This window comes from Anser cygnoides, chromosome 2 (assembly GCF_040182565.1).
Source record: "Anser cygnoides isolate HZ-2024a breed goose chromosome 2, Taihu_goose_T2T_genome, whole genome shotgun sequence".
In the NCBI taxonomy this organism is placed as follows: domain Eukaryota; kingdom Metazoa; phylum Chordata; class Aves; order Anseriformes; family Anatidae; genus Anser; species Anser cygnoides.
In genome coordinates, this window is record NC_089874.1 from 163632421 (window position 1) to 163650351 (window position 17931).

Genomic DNA, 17931 nt, shown 5'->3' on the forward strand with positions numbered 1-17931 from the left:
CATGATGATCTACAGGATATGATGTGTAGGTTGCTCGTGTTCCCCTATGGGGAAAGCAAGAGGGCCCTGGTTAAGATACAGGTGGTTTCACAGGTCCAGCAGGCAGAAGCCTGTTTGCCAAAGCCATGGTCTCCTAGTCATGCTTCTGTATCACTTTGCCAAAGATTTTTTGTTTTCTTGGGAGAAGAAATACAGCACAGCTTCATATTCTTCCCCTGTGCTCTATATCATCCCGGACTTCTCTACAGGGAAGGACCAGGATAGCTCCTTTTACATTCTTCAGGGAGCTTTGAGTACATGGATTGAAGAGCCCAGCCTAGATCTCTCTTCAATGTTAACACCCCACAAAACTCACCGGTGATTGATTACTAATTCTCCAGCCTTCCTCATGTTCTAGTGTCTCTTATGAATAGCACCCTGACACAATTGTGACAGGCATCTTGAGAGTCGTCTTGGTAGTGGAAGATGGGACAGAAAGCAAATGGGACAGGGAGCTGCATGGGGGAATGTTGGAGAGTTTGAGTCATTGGATGGGAATCTAGCAGGGAGGGTGCAGGACTGGGAGCAGTGACTAAGGGCAGCTATTTTGGGGGGGATAGAACTGGGAGTAGAAGGAAGAATACTTAATCTGGGGGAGACTGAGAACAGTAGTGGTACCAAGTGATATGTGAGGGTCCTAAAGAGCAGTCTGATCACTAAGAAATTTGCTAGAGATCTATAGCTCCCTGTGGCATGGACAGATGATACTCTTTCCCTTCCTCTGTGCATTCTGATAGCTCAACTGCTCCTGTTGCCCTTGTTCTCTTGTTATGTAGAGACACAGCAATAAGGGCCACTGAAAACTAGCTATCCAAGAGCTGAGAAGGTATGATTGCCAGGCAATAGAGAAGCTCATGCAGAAAATGCTGTCAAGAACTGTTGTATATGACATACCTCTGACTCGGGGAGTTCTTGTGACCTCATTCGTTGGAGTCTGAGGAAGTACTACTGTATACTTGTGCTCTGACCATTCTCATCAGTGGTGGAAGAATAACAGAGCTCACTTTTCAGAGTGGAATGCATGAAGTCAAGAGTGCATGCTGCTACTGCAGGTCTCTCTGTGAAACATGTAGGGCCTTCATCTGGTGATAAAAGCCTAAGGGCCAAGCCACATCTGCATGTCATCTTCGTTAAAAATTGCTGCATCCCTCAGACAGGAGGACCTAAGAGGATTCTTCCTTACCAGTCCACTAGATGTGAGGCAGCTGCTTTTCCCCATTCCCAGGTCCAGCCCTACAGGCACAACTGGCCATGGATTTGCACAGACAGGAAAGGAGGAAGTACTTTTTCAGGCTTCCATATAAAGATGAATGGTTCTCATAGGGCATGAACAACACAAATGGCTTAACCCTGTTTCTACCCAATGGCTAATCAGGTTTAAGGTTTGCTTGCGGAACATACACGTGCACTCCCTCACTTAACCACCATGCAAATTCACATTTGCAGGTCTCTTCAGTTTCTGGCCCAAGCATCAAGTTCTTCAAAGCTCTTTGGTCAGACCCTGAGCCTTTTATTCAGTCTCTGGGCCAGCTGCTGGGTTTTTCCAGATACTGGATTCCTACTTGCTGGCTAGTTCAGCATGAGTTTTACTAGTGGGTCTTGCGCTAGTACATATGCAGAATAAAGAACAAATTCACACAGTAAATAGGAACAGGATATGATAAAAAGGTAGAGCAGATTGTGGTGATCAGGCACAGGGCTTGCCCAGACAAGTATACTGTCGAGCAGCCTGCTTGCCTGTGATCAGCCTTTCTTGTTCTCTACCTTCTCTGTTTTCCCATACTCCTTCTTCCCCACTCCTTGGCCCCTCCATTTCCCTATGTGTGATTCTCCCCCTAAACATCCCATCATAAATTTTGCATATTCACACAATCCCTTTTAAAACTTCCTGTAGTGAGTTTGCTTTTTCCTGTGAGAGCTGTTCTGACAACCCATGATAATCTTCATTACCAGGTTTTTGGTCACACTTCTTCAATGTTACCTTTTGAGTGATTTAGTGATCCATCCATGAGTGTCTTGAGACTTATCTCTGTCACCTGCTTTTCATTAGGTTTGTGCATCTCTCTGTTTAATTTATTATCTTTCCTGCTTATTGCCTTTTATGCTGAATAGCCATTACCCAGGTACTTTTGCATCCTTCCTAGAGCCTCTTCCTGCATGTATGTGCGGGCTCGAACATCTTCACATCCTTGTTAGGCCTCTGTAGTTGGTGCCAAAGATGTCCCTTTGGGACAGATGTCCGAGTATCGGAGGATAGGCTGTGGAGCTGAGAGTTTCCTGACCGTGTCACAACTAGGAGTGTAGGGCTATCTCGTCTGCTTTTTATGTGATAGTCAGAAGATAACTAGTGAGCAGGGTAATATTGCTGATAGTCTGACAAAAACCCCACTGTAGGCTGAAGCCTCCGTGTCATAAGCAGAGTAAGCACACTTGACTGTGGATCTGGATAGTGCAGATTGGTTGAGGGTGGTGGTAGTGTTTATGAAGTTTCTGGACAAAGCCTTGTCAGACAGTGCACTGTCAACTTTGCCCAGAAACTGCTTTCTTGAAAGGAGCCTGGGAATAGTTACAATATTTCTAGGAATTAGACAGTGAGGAATCAGGCTACAAAATCCAGTTGCTGTGGCTGTTAAAAAGTCATGTTATTATTTCATAAGCTGATCAAACTCCATCTTAACAGCTATTATTTTCATGTCATTGTTATTCATTTTGGAAAGCTATTCCAAAAACTATGGACTAGAAACCTTTCAATTTTCAATGTTAATGTTGTCATGGCAAATTTGGTGCTTCTGGCAGCATTCTTTAACTTAGCTTTTCTCTTGATGCTCTGTCCCTTGTACAGAATAGCCTTCCTCTTGGAGAACAGTCACATCCTTCCCGTTCCTTTGATTTTCTAGTCAAGCTACTTTGTATCTTATTTTTGTAGGAAAGGCTTTCTGTTCCCCTTCTTGTCCTACAAGCATTTCTCTGTGCATTTTGATAACCTATGTTAGATTTCCTTATTTTGTTAGTGTGAAGTATGAGAATAGTATACATTTTTTCAGATGAGGTCTCTTCAGTGCTTTGTACAAATGACATTGCTGCTTCCATGTATGTACTGGAAGCATCTCTGTGTCCAGAGCATTGTCTCTTTCACCAATACCGTAGCAAGACTATATTTGTATTCTTGATATTATTTCGCATAGCATATTGGATAATGTCTTCTTGTCCAAAATATTTCTATTTTTCTTTTTGTGTCAGCCAGACAGTCACTGTTGACTAGCTGAGTCTGTTTCTTGTTGCTTCCAAATCTTTTTATACCCGTGGTACACTTTTTATGGCTTAAAACTGACAACACAGGACTATCCTCCCAAGACTGCCTTAACCTTGCCCAGCATGAGGGAACAGTGGCCCAGTAGCTAGCACACATCAGATTGTGTCCTTCAGCTTTTCAGTGCCTATGTCTGGGCTCTGAGAGTGGTTGATATGGGCAAATGCCCTAGTTCAAAGGTAGCTGATGCCATGGTGCGTTAGTGTACTGTGACATCACTGCTGGGAATCACTGCTTTTTGCCTTCCTCCCATACTAAGATCTTTGAACCCATTCCTTTAATGCAACCTCTTGGGTTTCTTTTGTCATGGCCAAGTAAGAAAGCTGGCATGCAAAGCCAAAAAGGAGTCGTAGATACTTTCCTGATAATGAACGAACAAGGGCATAGTCTTGACAATAGCTGTGTAGCACTCCAGGAGGTACAGCATCATCATACTTGGTGTTTGTAGTCCTCTGGAGCATCACTGATGCTGATAGGGCCTGGAGGTTTGGAGGGGAAGGTGAAAGGTGTTGGTAATCTGTCTAGAAAGGGGATGGTGGTCAGCTGGGAATGAGCAGGTGCCCACGTCCTTTTGCCAGATAGGAAGAAGTGGGGTAAGTTACAGAGTGCTTTGGTTACAGACTTTTGGGAAGGGGCAGGTTTTCACAGAATGGGGTCCCTTAGGGTGCTTTGCTAAGGCTTAAAATGACAGGGTGTACTCGTGTGATGGTCTGACACTGAGTTTGCGGGTTGTTCTAGATCAATGGGGTAGACATGACAGAAGCCAGGCATGATCAGGCAGTAGCGCTGCTTACCGCATCCTCCCCCACCATCGTGCTGCTGGTAGAGAGAGAGGGTGCAGAGCAGCTCAGCGAGGGAGACTCACCAGGCGTGCCACGAGTGCGCATGCACTCCCCACCACCGCCTCCCAGCCATGGGGAGAGCCCACCTGAGGAGACACCTTCCTGCAAGGAACTGCAAAGGAACCATCTGTCTAAAGGCCTGGAGGATCAATATCCCATTGAGGTGAGCCTGTCTGTTAGAACATGGGATAGTGTAATCTTCGTACTTTTTCATATGAAAAAGTGGTAGTGCGATGAGGGCTGGCTCACTGGGTTGTTGGAGCACTGAAAAGTAGTGGGTAACCCTCTTGTCCTGTGGGAGATTACTTTGTGCTCACTCACACAGAACATCCCTGACTCCATGTTTTTCAGTGTTTGTGGTCCCTATGTGATATCCTTTATTCTCTGTAACACTACCTCTTGTTCCTTCAAGGAAATACACCTTGTAAAAGCAGGTGGCCCCCTGGGACTCAGTATCGTAGGAGGCAGTGACCATTCAAGCCATCCATTTGGGATTCATGAACCAGGTGTCTTCATTTCAAAGGTAAAGTCCTATGTGGGCAGCCTAGCAGTGAATGATCCTGAGTTATTTAATTATTGAGGTTCAGATGAAGGATTTTGATGTGAGAGTATTACAACTCTTAGCCAACAAATGCTATCTATCCATGTGCTCACAGATTTTACTCTTTCTTGACTCTATAATTTTACAAGGAATGGAAGTTAGGTTTGTTGGTCTGTAGCTCTCAAGATACCGTCTAGAGCACTTCTTTGTAGACTTGAGTTATACTGACACTGTCAGTCCTGGTACAGTAAATGGTAGTGACGTCTACCATTTATAATGGTAGATGATGCACTTTTGACAATAGTGCTGCAGTTAAACATTTGAGTTCTTTCAAAATTCCTGTGAGAAAGTTATTTCCTGTTTAGTCTGGCATCAGACAGAGCAAACTAGTGAAAAGATGACAAAGGTTTTACGCAGGTTAAAAAGCTTATATGGGACCATAACACATCGAATGACATTTTAGAGCAAATCTTACTTCATTTTGTGCCAGTGTTAAATTTTTCATTGGTGAAGTAGCTTGATACTTGTTGTGGTTTTTTGAGATAGAAGCAGTTTAATGAAAGAAAAGCAAAGTCTGTGCACAAAAGCAAAAGGAAAAAAGGTTATTCTTTATTTCCCATCAGCAAGCAATGCTCAGCCACTTCCTGGAAAGCAGGGCCTCAATACATGTACTAGTTGCTCCAGAAGACAAACGCTTTCATAATGAGAGTACCCCCCCATTTGTCTCCCTTCATCCCCCTCAGCTTTTATTGCTGAGCATGACATCATATGCTATGGAATATTCCTTTGGTCAATTTAGGTCTGCTGTCCTGGCAATGTCCCCTTCCCACCTCTTGCCCACCCCAAAGGCTACTGGCCTTTGGAGTCAGGTTGGAGAGAGTCTTAATGCTGTGCCAGCACTGCTCAGCAACTGCCAAAGCGTTGGTGTGGTATCAGTGCTGTTCTAGCTACAAGTGCAAAGCACACTGCTATAATGGGCTGATGTGGGAAAAGTTAAATCCAGCCCAGCCAGAGTTAGTATGATATTTAAAAAAAAAAAAAAAAACAGTCCTACAAGATGATTACTATATTATCACCTAATTGAAAGTTAGCACCATGTAATAACATTACAGAACATATTAATGGACTCCAAACTGGGTGGCAGTTTTCAAGAGGTAGGATGTCAGTGAATGGGAGGGCTCCCAGATGGATTTTACAAGCATTTGTACCAGACCTGATGCTATTCAGCCTTAGCAACTGTGTGAACGTAAATCTCAAATTGCAGCCAAGAAACTGAACAAAAATATACTGCAGTTGTAATTCGTAATGAGGAGGAAAGATTGAAGTCGATCACTTTTTCCTCTTCAAAGAAATACACTAATGTAACTAAGCATGAGGTTTTGTATCTAGATATAGTTGGTGCAGACCAGTTTTCCCTTTTACACTATTTTTTTCTGGAAAGCAGTAACTTTGAAAAGCATAAGAGTATCATAATAAATGGACTGTAATGTGAGTTCCTACTGTAAAACAGTCATCCAAGTGATACTCGGACATGTAATAAGGGACAGTGAAGGGAACCAAAACTCAACTGAAGGCAGTGCTGGCTAAGCCAAAACCAAAATCCACAGTCAGTCGAAATACCTGCAATTTCAAAAGATTTTAGATGGAGAAGAGGAAATAAAAGTGACAAAGATTATTCAAAGCTACAAAGATTTTTCAAAATTGGAAAAAAAGTCATATAATGAAGGGAGGAAATTGTGAAGTACCAAGGGGTGCTTTTTCCTAATGAAAAAGAACTAAACTGTACATCGGGGAAAAAAAAGGTCAGACAGTATTGGGCTGAAAACTGAGGAGAGGTTTGAAGTAGCAAGAATAATTATTCACTGGGAAAATTTTCGAAGATGGTCATAGTTTCTGCAGCCCTGAACACCTTCAAATTGAGGTTAGATATTCATCTGGGAGATAACTGTTAAAACACAGTTTTCTTCTGAGCAGAAGGCAGTGGTGCATAATGACCTGTGATAATCATCCAGTGGGTTAGTTGACTACTTCTGGCCTTAACAACAAAAGTGGAAATGCCATTTGAACATTGTCCAGTAGCAAATAAATGGTACTATAAGCAGTACCAGCTGTATCAAGTTTTGCCAGATGACTGAAAATCTGTGTCCTTTCTGCTTTTGTCACAGCCTCCATGCTGTCTTGATGTATGGACAATTTTCACGGCATTTTTTCAATCTTTGCAACATCAGCTCAACTTTTGTGACATTAAGGCTGAGTTTGTATCTCTCTGGCTACTGTCTTGCCTTCCAAGGTACTGGTGATTTAGTACTTTTTTCCCAATGCTTCAGAAGGTCTCCAAATGAGAAAGAGGAAAGAGTTTGAGTGGGAGTACATGGACGAGCATTTACACTGCGCATAGAGGATAGAACTGACCTTTTTATGGAGGCTTTCTGAAAGTCAGTAACACAGTAATGCACCTGAGCAGCTTCTTCACAGATACAATACCTCTTGGGGAACTTTAGCTGTGGAAGTCAAAACATGCCTGGAGGCATGTTGGAGGATAGCATAGGGACATGATAAAAATTGGCCCTTACAGCTTCCTCCTGCTGAGGTTGTAACACTTACTTGCTGTTCATTTGTTTTTTAAGCGTGTCCACAGGCTTTATCAGTGTATCTCCAAGGAGAGATGGAATTTTCTTTTCTAGTTGTAACATTAATGATTCTTTGTAGGTCATTCCCCGTGGGTTGGCATCTCGCAGTGGACTCCGTGTAGGGGACAGGATTCTGGAAGTGAATAGTATTGACCTGCGCCATGCTACCCACCAGGAAGCAGTGAATGCCCTGCTCTCCAACACCCAGGAGCTGACTGTGTTAGTAAGACGAGATCCACCACCACCTGGTATGCAGGTAGGTTCTGAGTAATAGCACTGGGGTAAACCGCACTCCCTTCTTGATAGAAGGCTCAACTCTGAAGGCAGTTTCTTATCTAGTTGGAAGTCTGGGTCTAGGATACAACCAAACTTCTGGCTAAAGATTCTGGATCCAGAGGAAGGCCACAAGGATGATCAGAAGGCTGGAACACCTTTCATATGAAGATAGGCTGATGGAGTTGGGGTTGTTCAGCCTGGAGAAGAGAGGCTCTGGGGAGACCTTAAAACAACCTTCCAGTACTTAAAGGGGGCCTACAGAAAAGAAGAGGAGGGACTCTTTCGTCAGAGAGTGTAGTGATAGGACAAGGGATAACTGTTTAAAACTAAAATAGGATAGATTTAGATTAGATATTAGGAAGAAATTCTTCATGGTGAGGGTGATGAGGCACTGGAACAGGTTGTCCAGAGAAGTTGTGGATGCCCCATCCCTGGAAGTGCTCAAGGCCAGGCTGGATGAGCAATCTGATCTAGTGGAAAGTGTCCCTGTTCATGGCAGGGGGGTTGGAACTAGGTGGTATTTAATGTCTCTTCCAACCTAAATCATTCTATGATCCTGTAATTCCTTTGTGGAGGAATCCATTCTCATGTAAGTACATACACAGTTGAGGGCTGTGGAGGGTCTCTTGCCAGGACCATGATGATACTGTGATCATAACTGATCATTCCCAGATTTCACAAAGACTGGTCTTGAACAGGAGACAGAAATACAGAAAGGGCAGAGCCACATAAAAAAGAATCAACTGTGCCAAATGAGTGAAACCAATTCAGGTCCCTTTTACTATATTTAGAATATGGCCAATTACTGAAACTTTTTCCTCAACAATCCCAGCCTGAACTTAACCCAGAAACAAGGAAGACTGTTTCTGTATTTGCAGGAAATATGCATTGAAAAGGCTCCAGGAGAGAAGCTGGGCATCAGCATCCGGGGTGGAGCAAAAGGTCATGCTGGAAATCCATTTGATCCCACTGATGAAGGCATCTTCATTTCTAAGGTACCAGACCACGAATTCTGCAACTTGGTTGCATGCAAGGACTGGTAGGGAGAAAGGTGATTCCTTGTGGGAATTTGTTTCGTGTGCTCTCTCCACTTTTCACTGGGTACACTAATTCTCCTTTAGTTTTTAGTTTTTTCTCCATCCACTGAAGCATGTGCATGTGTTTCCTTTCATATTTCCTCCTCTACAACAGCTGTAAAATTTGTTTTCTCATTTCCTGTGTTTACCTTTATTTTGCCTTGCACTCTTTCTTTTGTTCTTTTTCTATTACACAAACCCACGCTTCTTTCTTTTTCCCCTCAATTCCTATTGCTTCCCCCAAGTGCTCGTGGCCTTTCTGCCCACTGAAACATGCATTCATTTTCCTCCTTTCATTGAAAGCATTATGAATTAATTCCTGACTGCGCCTCATGTGCAGTGCACCATGTGTGTAATTTTTCCCTTTTCTTTGTCTGCTTGTTGTGCGTACTCATTTGTCATGTTGCTTTTCCCCAGGAAGTAACACACATTTTATTTTCAACAAAATACTATATATAAGCTTATGCTTCTCCTGACCTTCATCAAAAAGTACTGCATCTTCTTTCTTACCCAAGGGAGCATAGTGACGTGGAGTGTAATTTCACATCCCTTGCTTGCTTTGGATGTTCATATTAATGTCACTGTTTCCCTTTCTAGCTCATATGTTAGGGTGGAAACTCTGCCCCTACTCTAAAGAGTCCTTGCTGGACGGTAGACACTCCATAGCTGCCAGTTAATCCTTTGTAGTAATTGGCTGCTGTCACCCAACTCTATGGAGGACAGGCAGCTTCTTTAGGGATCCTTGGCAGAATGAGGACTGGCCACAGGTCTGTGATTATAATTAGAGATTTACGATTTCATTAAAAAAAAAAAAAGTTAACAACCATCATAGCTTGTTATCTACAATTTCTTACACTTAGTGTTGTCTGTAGGTTCGTGCCCAGTGTGGCGCGCCAATAAGTACACAGTCGGAATCCACACGAAGGTCTTTTAATCAAATAATTAATTATATAACTCTGCAAAGTCAGGTGCTTGGCGATCTTTCACAAAGCAAGTACACCTCTGACTCGAATCACTGTAATTTATACACAGCAAACTTGTGAAAACTCTATCTTTGGCTACTTTTGATTGGCTATTACAGCTCACCTAACTTATCTCCACTGAGTTTGCGCATTACAGAGGAACAGCGGGGGGGGGGGGGGGGGGGGCACACTAAATCCCACATTAGCATACATTAGCATTTTGATCTATGTAATTTTAATATGCTAATGACCCTCAATGAGCAAAAGATTACTATAGGTCAGTCTGGGGCTGTTTTTCTCCTTGTTTTTTACCTTTTATCGCTTATCTTCCTTGCTTCTGCTAGCTCAAGGCTACCTGTCTCTTTCAGCTAAAAGACTACACAAGCTACAGGCCTTACTATTTTCTTCAAGGTTTTCTTGTTTTTTTTTTCCCCCAGCTTTGGGACTACATTAGCGTGGCTTATAGTTGCCCAGAATTTCTAGAATTCTCAGTTACAGGGGCTTTTCAGTCATCTGGATGGACCCTCTTACCAACCAGTGTGTGATACAGTCATAGCCTATCGGATAGTTATTGATGGTTTTTGGATATCCTCGCAGATTATCTTGAGGGTCATCACGCGGCACTTGCAGGGCAAGCAGGCGATCAGGCCCAGTCAGCATGGGTTTATGAAAGGCAGGTCCTGCTTGACGAACCTGATCTCCTTCTATGACCAAGTGACGCGCTTGGTGGATGAGGGAAAGGCTGTGGATGTGGTTTACCTTGACCTCAGTAAGGCTTTTGACACAGTTCCCCACAACATTCTCCTCAAGAAACTGGCTGCTCGGGGCTTGGACTGGCGTACGCTTCGCTGGGTTAGAAACTGGCTGGATAGCCGGGCCCAGAGAGTTGTGGTGAATGGAGTCAAATCTGGTTGGAGGCCGGTCACTAGTGGTGTCCCCCAGGGCTCGGTACTGGGGCCGGTTCTCTTTAATGTCTTTATCGATGATCTGGATGAGGGCGTCCAGTGCACCCTCAGTAAGTTTGCAGATGACACCAAGCTAAGTGCATGTGTCGATCTGCTCGAGGGCAGGAAGGCTCTGCAGGAGGATCTGGATAGGCTGGACCGATGGGCTGAGGCCAACTGTATGAAGTTCAACAAGGCCAAGTGCCGGGTCCTGCACCTGGGGCGCAACAACCCCAAGCAGAGCTACAGGCTGGGAGATGAGTGGTTGGAAAGCTGCCTGGCCGAGAGGGACCTGGGAGTATTGGTTGATAGTCGGCTGAATATGAGCCAGCAGTGTGCCCAGGTGGCCAAGAAGGCCAACAGCATCCTGGCCTGTATAAGAAGCAGTGTGGCCAGCAGGGCTAGGGAAGTGATTGTGCCCCTGTACTCGGCTCTGGTGAGGCCGCACCTCGAGTGCTGTGTTCAGTTTTGGGCCCCTCGCTACAGGAAGGACATGGACGTGCTCGAGCGAGTCCAGAGAAGGGCGACCAAGCTGGTGAGGGGTCTGGAGAACAAGTCTTACGAGGAGCGGCTGAGGGAACTGGGCTTGTTCAGCCTGGAGAAGAGGAGGCTCAGGGGCGACCTCATCGCTCTCTACAGTTACCTGAAAATCTTCATCTTCCTGTTCCTCTGGTGGCCCAGCCTCGTCTTCTTCACAGAAGAAGGCAGGTGCTGATCTCTTTTCTCTGGTGACCAGTGATAGGACCTGAGGGAATGGAGTCAAGCTGCGACAGGGGAGGTTCAGGCTGGATATCAGGAAAAGGTTCTTCACCGAGAGGGTTGTCGCACACTGGAACAGGCTCCCCAGGGATATAGTCATGGCACCAAGCCTGTCGAAGTTTAAGAAGCATTTGGACTATGCTTTTAGTCATATGGTCTGAATTGTAATTTTTGGGTAGACCTGTGTGGAGCCAGGAGCTGGACTCGATCATCCTTGTGGGTCCCTTCCAACTCAGGATATTCTGTGATTCTATGATTCTTCCTGATGGTCTCCATGTTTACTTAATCTTAACTCCTGATGTAAAATCTTGATTCTGCCCATTCCTCGTAGGTGAGCTCCTCTGGGGCTGCTGCTCGGGATGGCCGTCTGAAGGTGGGAATGCGGATCCTGGAGGTGAATCATCAGAGTTTGCTGGGAATGACACATACAGAAGCAGTACAGATACTGCGAAGTGTGGGTGACACACTCTTGGTGCTGGTGTGTGATGGCTTTGATCCCAAGGCTGCAGCTGCCATTGAGGTAAAGAGTGAAGTGCAGGGTGCCCTTGTAGTGACCAGTACTGTAAGGATCCCACCTATTCTGCAAAGAAGATTGCTAGATTTTCCAGCCTTTTGCTGTAGATTTTTTTTTGAGTTCCCAGATTTCAAAGTTTGGTCTCCTGCTGTATGAACTGGAAGTGGTTGCTGGTTCATAAATCAGTAGTCTCCCAAGGCTGTATATCTTCTGCTGATTACAGAGTTGTTTCACTATATCACTGCACTGACTAAAAATGTAGTTTTCAAACTAATTGTATACGGTATATTTTATACCCATTTTTTCTTGTACTGACTGATGTTACTTTTAAAGTAAATTTCTGTCTGTCTATTGGAGATCACCTTTCCCCACAGGTAAACATCCATAGCAAGCCTGTGTCTTATCAAATTTTTGAGGCTTAGCAAGTAAGCTTTTTTTTAATCCTTCACTAGATTATGTGCTCAGTTCTTGGTAACCTTACCCCTTTCTGTGCCTGTTTCAATTCAGATTCTTCTTTCTTAGCCCTCAATTTCCTTGTGTAACTGACCATTGAAATAAGGTTTTAAGTTGTGAAACAGTTCTGACTTGCCTAGGAGCATCTTAGTACTCTACATCTGGTAGCCCAGGATGTAGAATTTTTTTGTATGGTATACTATGGGCTTTCACCATGTTTATTCCCTTTTTGCTTTGTAGATGTCTCCAGGAATTATTGCAAACCCTTTTGCTGCTGGTATTGGGCGGAAGAATAGCCTAGAAAGTATCTCGTCTATTGATCGTGATTTAAGCCCTGAAGAACTGGAGATCCTACAAAAGGTGAGTATTCTGGCTACAGCTGGGAGAATGATGTAGAGTGGAAAAAGTTTCCAAAAATCTCAAGCATCTCCCTCAGTGCGTGGAATCTGCAGTATAATGGATAATGGACTTCCTTTTTATGGGATCAGCAGTTCCCAGCACTTTTATCAGGAATGCACTAGGACTTGACTCTGAAATCTTCATGAGGCTGCAGGTGCTCCATGTGAGGAGAGAGCACTGGGTGAAGTGGCTCTAATTTTGGTCTCTCCTAGGAGATGGAAATGGTGAGAGAAGCAGCTCAGTGGGAGAGAGAAGAAATGGAGAAAGTGGTGAGAGACTTTTCATGTAGTGGAATCTGTTCTTGACAGCAGTTCTGCTAAGTCTGTGAGCCCTAAGGAAAATGCCACAGATTACCTCTACCTAAATGTGATTGATGTGGGGAACTTTGGGCCGTCTCTCTCCATAGCGCACCTCTCAGTTACTGTAGTTGCTTTTTGGCTTTGCCATACCTTCCTATGTATTTCTTTGATGGTACTTACTGTTATTCGTGGAGTTTGTCTTTGTTACCGGCAGGTACTTTCTGACCAAGGTTTTCTCAAAGCTGCAACTTTGAGGAAAATGGCCTGTTATCTTGGAAGTCCCACTTTAATCAGTTCTGTGTATACAGCACTCCATGATCTGACAGAGCTTTTATGAACAAAGATGAAAACACACAGCTCAAAGTTGCACTGAGCTTGAAGAATTGACCCTGTTAATCAATCAGAAGTTTGTGCTCCTCAGTTTACATGGCCATTTTTCTGATTGGTCATGAGAATTTTGTGTTTCTACCCATTATTTCAGCCTTTCACAGAAATAGGTTAGTAGAGACAAGCCCCTCAAGTACTTAGATTTTCTAGTTATCCTTAAAACTGTAATTTATTCAGTCAGATCCTTTTGGAAAATTAAATTCTTCAGTACTGTCAGTTGTAAATCTGTTCTCCTGGCAGATAATGTGTGTACGTGTTGCAGGCATTTTTTCAGGTTTCCAATTTAGATCTACTTTAATATTTCTGTAGGTTCTATCTGTAGTTGTAATTCCTCAGCTGGATGGGCTTCACTAAACCTGTTTTTTTTTGTGTGGTTTTTGTTTTTACATTTGCTGTACCCCAAGAGTGCAGTTTTGTTGGCAGTTCTGGATGGAGATTATCTTTCTAGTTCAGTTAACACTTGAGATTTTATTTTTTTATTTTTTGGAAAAAACAATAATGGGCACAGGCTGTAATAGTACGGAACAATGAACAAGAAAACAGCCTTATGACCTTTCAGTCATGCAGTGTCTAATCATTAAACATATGTATTTTATATTTGTATAATCCTACCCTGTCTTCTGGTCCATGACTGGTATGGGCTATGCAGGAATATGACTATATGAAAGACTGGAGTAGAGAGACAAAAGGGGTTCAGCATGTTACAGATTCCCTTTTGAAACTTTTTTCATCTTTGATGGCATAAAGGTTGGTTAGATTGACATCACCATGTGCAAGAGTTGGACAAGGGTTGTCTGTCTTAAGGATCTGCAAAGTGTTCTGATGGTGTTTGAGACCTATACATATAGGGGAAGTTTTCCAGTGGACCATACAGAATTATAGAGTAATTCAGGCAGAAAGGGACCTCTATAGGTCTTTCGGTTCAGCTCTCTGCTCAGAGCAGAGCCAGCTTATCTAAGATTTATTTTTTTCTTATGAAATTCTCCTTCCTTGCCTAGGAAGGAAAGTAGAGTGGTATGTTGTGATTTCAGAAAACCTATTTTTGTAGTGTTACTGTTTCAGCAAAAAATATTCCTACCAGTTTTAAATTGGTAGCATATGGATCTGAAAGCTCTCTAATAGTCTTCAGATGTTAGAAGTCATTACCCACATTTCTAAAACCTCTGGATAAACCAAGAGCCAGTCCTGCTTCAAAACCATGTGGCTCTGTCTAAGCAGGTTGCATTAGTTCAGTCTTAGGTAGGTAAAGGCTTTTCCAAAATTTATGCTGAGATTACTTAAAAATACACCCAGAAACTGTCAAGACAAACAAACAAACAAATAACCACCAAAAGACAGAAAAGCTTTTATGATTGAGTGGATAGCCTTGGCAGTCTCTCATTTTAAAAAGTGCTGATGGTATTATGATTGCTTTTTATGAAAAATTTGAACTTGAAAGATTACAGTCAGTTTGAATATCCAGTATCACAGATAATACTTGTCCAAAATATATAACCAGCTCTAGTGTAGACTTTAGCATAAGTATCCCTAAATACCCCAGTGGGTCCTGTGATCCACCAGAGCATTATTGTCTTCTCATGTCTCTCATTATTGTCTGGAGATTGGAGGTGTGATGTGGGGCATTGATTATTTGCTAGTGGTAATGCACAGAGGTTTTCGAAGAGGCGAGCTAGGTGCATATCAGAATTTTCAGGTGGCTCCCTCTGCATTTCTCAGATGTATTTCCAGCCTTGGGATTTCTGGACCATCTGGGTGCTACTGTTTGGGAACAGTCGAGAGGGTTGGAATACACAATAGAATGGACAAATTCTGCTCCTTTTGTCCGCAGCCCTCACTCTGCAGCATAGCTTCTGGGGGAAAAGTCACAAAATGCACAGATACCATTCTTCTATTATGACAAATAACGCATATTATTACCTTCTTCTTGCAACTTTGAGGCAAGGCTGTAGTAGGGTGTATGAGATTAGTCACTGGTGACTCTTTCATGATATTCCTGTGCTGTGTTAACCAGCTGGTTTTAAGCCCTGCCTACAATTTCTGTCTTTCTATAGCCTTTTGGCTGTGATGCTATTAACAAGCACGTGATTTTTTTTAGGTCTTTTTCCTTGGTGGAAAGGAAAGGCCTGTGCTCTTTAGATTTGTTTTTCCATTCCTTCCAAGCTTCCCCAATCTATGCTCTGTCAAGATGTCTCTTCTAGCAATAAGCAGTCTTCTCCTGTTCCTCAGTGATGGTGCGGTTTGTGCTGTGTGGGCAGCTTTAGCTCCCCTTCCTTTTCCCCAGGATTGGCCCTGCTGAGGATCTTAGAGACATCTGCCCTCTTCCCCTCCTCTGGTGACACCCTGGCTTGTATTGTGTGAGGTGTCTGTTCCCATCCGTTTTGCTGGCAATAACCCAGCTCATGCAGAATGCCAGCTTCTCTTTCCCTGGGCCCAACTCACCTGCGGATTTCTGCTCGTCCCATCCTGGTGCCAGCCCTGTTCTGTTCATGCCTCTCTGTTTTCCCCTCAAATTATTGCCCAGCATGATGCTGACCTCTTTCCCTCTCTCTTTGCCTGCACTGCTTGGATGCTGCTCTGACTCTGTCCTGTCTCATGGAAGGAGTGGATGCGTAGGGAGCGGGAGGCAGCCACACAGCAACTTGAGGAGGAGGCGGCGGAGGTGAGGAGCATGGTGGGAGGGTTGGAGAGTCACAGAAAAATGCCACAACTGGATTTAAAGGCTAGAAAAATATCTAAAAGTAGAAGCACTCATTCCCCTCAATTTGTGTTCTCCCCTCACCCCTAACCCCCCAAAAGACTTGACTTCAGGATATAAGAGAAGATACCAGGAACGAAGAAGTCTTTAATGTGATAGAGAAAGTAATGCTGAAAAACAGTGGCTAAAATTTGAAAGCCAGACAAATTCAACTGGAAAGTAAACAAAAGTATACAATGAGTTTGAGTTAAGGTAGAGAAAAGATACCACTTTCTCAAATACCTCCATCTCCAGACTGAAAGTCTTTCTGGATGCTATTAAAAAAAAAAAAAAGGTGTGTATATAATATGCTTTTCTCCTCCTGTAAGGGAATGGATGTGTGCACACTGGGAAAGGAGAAATGGTGAGGATCTGTGCACCAGTGAATGACCAAAGGCCCATTGTGGCATGATTTCTGCAGTTTTTCTCAAGGCCAGCATCTATCATGTTTCCCTATGGTTGTGTTTGGAACACTTCCAGGTTCACTTCCAAGCATGGGAACTTCCTGCATAGTTTGGAAATAAGGCCTTGGTTATCACTAGGGGTGATTTCCTTTCAATTGCTCTCTATAGTTGATTTAGTTGACTTTTGGCCTGATCTCTTCCTGGTGTTTGTGTTGTTTTTGTTTGTTTGTTTGTTTTTGCTCCCCCCTTTGGCCCTCTCCAGAATATCACGAGTGAACCTTTGAGACTGGACTATCGGACCCTGGCTGCTTTGCCCAGCAGTGGCTTACAGAGAGTCAATCGCACTGTAAGTGAGGGGCTGTTGAGTTGTGGGTCCCTGCATGGGAGAAGCTGTGATCATCCCCTTACCTGCCCTCACCTTGCGCACTGGTGTGAGAGATGATGGTACTCTCAGCAGAACTGTAGTAGACTTCCAACACTGAAACAGGAGGGAGCTGTAACAGAAAGATTAGAATGAGCAAAAGAGGAGAGAGAGCAGAGAGACGAGTTGCTTTCCATTTTGGAAAGGGAAGCGGCCTCTGTAGTTGGTGAGACAAAGAAGAAGGTGTCTCAAACAAGGCAGAAAGAACAGCTCAACAGGAGAAAAGAATATGTGTGAATGGGAGTGTGTGGGGAGTTGTCATAGAAGGAGGCAAGCACTGAAAGCTGCAGAATAGGGAGGGGAAGATTATGCTGGACACGGAGGACAACAGTATTGTGTGCAGAGAAAAAAAGGGATGCAGAACGCTGATAGCAAATGTATTAAAGCAAAGTCAAGACCCATCTAGAGCTGCAAAAGGCAAAGTAGAAGTGATTGCATTATCACAGCCGTGGATACTTCCACCTCTCTGCATTTCAGTCCCTGTGGCAACTCAGCAAAGAGAAAATTCAGATTTCACAGATTTCACAAATTACTGTCATCCATCTTTCCTGTGTTGTTCAAAGTCTCAACTCACCTCTCCATCTCTGTTTCCTTTGATCTTGTTTTGTCCTCCCTGTATCATACCTATTCTACTGTGTTTCTGCGTACTCCTTCAGAGACACATCCTCATTCTTAACCTCTATTCCTTTCCTGCTGTTGCAGCAAGACCACCCCATTGCTGATATCATCAGAGACTAAGTATCTCTTGTCTTTCCACTGCCACCAGACCTGATGTTTTCTGTGTTCCCATTCCACTGTTTCAGGATCATCTCTTTTACATTTACATGTCTCCATTTCATTCCATCCAGACAGGTTTTCTCTCCTGTTCGTCTGTCCTCTCGTTGATTTCAGGCCATCTTGCTTTTCTACTTTCACACTGATTAGAGATCTTCTTTGCCACC

General features: G+C 43.6%; 1 protein-coding gene across 50 annotated transcripts in view; it reads left to right on the forward strand.

The window, feature by feature from the left end:
* The window catches only part of SCRIB (scribble planar cell polarity protein), a 121192-nt gene that overhangs the window by 63103 nt on the left and 40158 nt on the right, over positions 1-17931 (forward strand). For 22 of the 50 annotated variants that reach the window (XM_066990950.1, XM_066990952.1, XM_066990944.1 and 19 more), the window contains 9 exons: positions 4088-4354; positions 4604-4714; positions 7442-7618; positions 8517-8633; positions 11711-11899; positions 12587-12706; positions 12958-13014; positions 16031-16090; positions 16832-16915. In XM_066990950.1, the coding sequence (XP_066847051.1) occupies positions 4088-4354; positions 4604-4714; positions 7442-7618; positions 8517-8633; positions 11711-11899; positions 12587-12706; positions 12958-13014; positions 16031-16090; positions 16832-16915 (1182 nt within the window). The remainder of the gene's footprint in view (positions 1-4087; positions 4355-4603; positions 4715-7441; positions 7619-8516; positions 8634-11710; positions 11900-12586; positions 12707-12957; positions 13015-16030; positions 16091-16831; positions 16916-17931) is intronic. The other 28 variants (XM_066990947.1, XM_066990969.1, XM_066990971.1 and 25 more) reach the window with 7 other exon arrangements.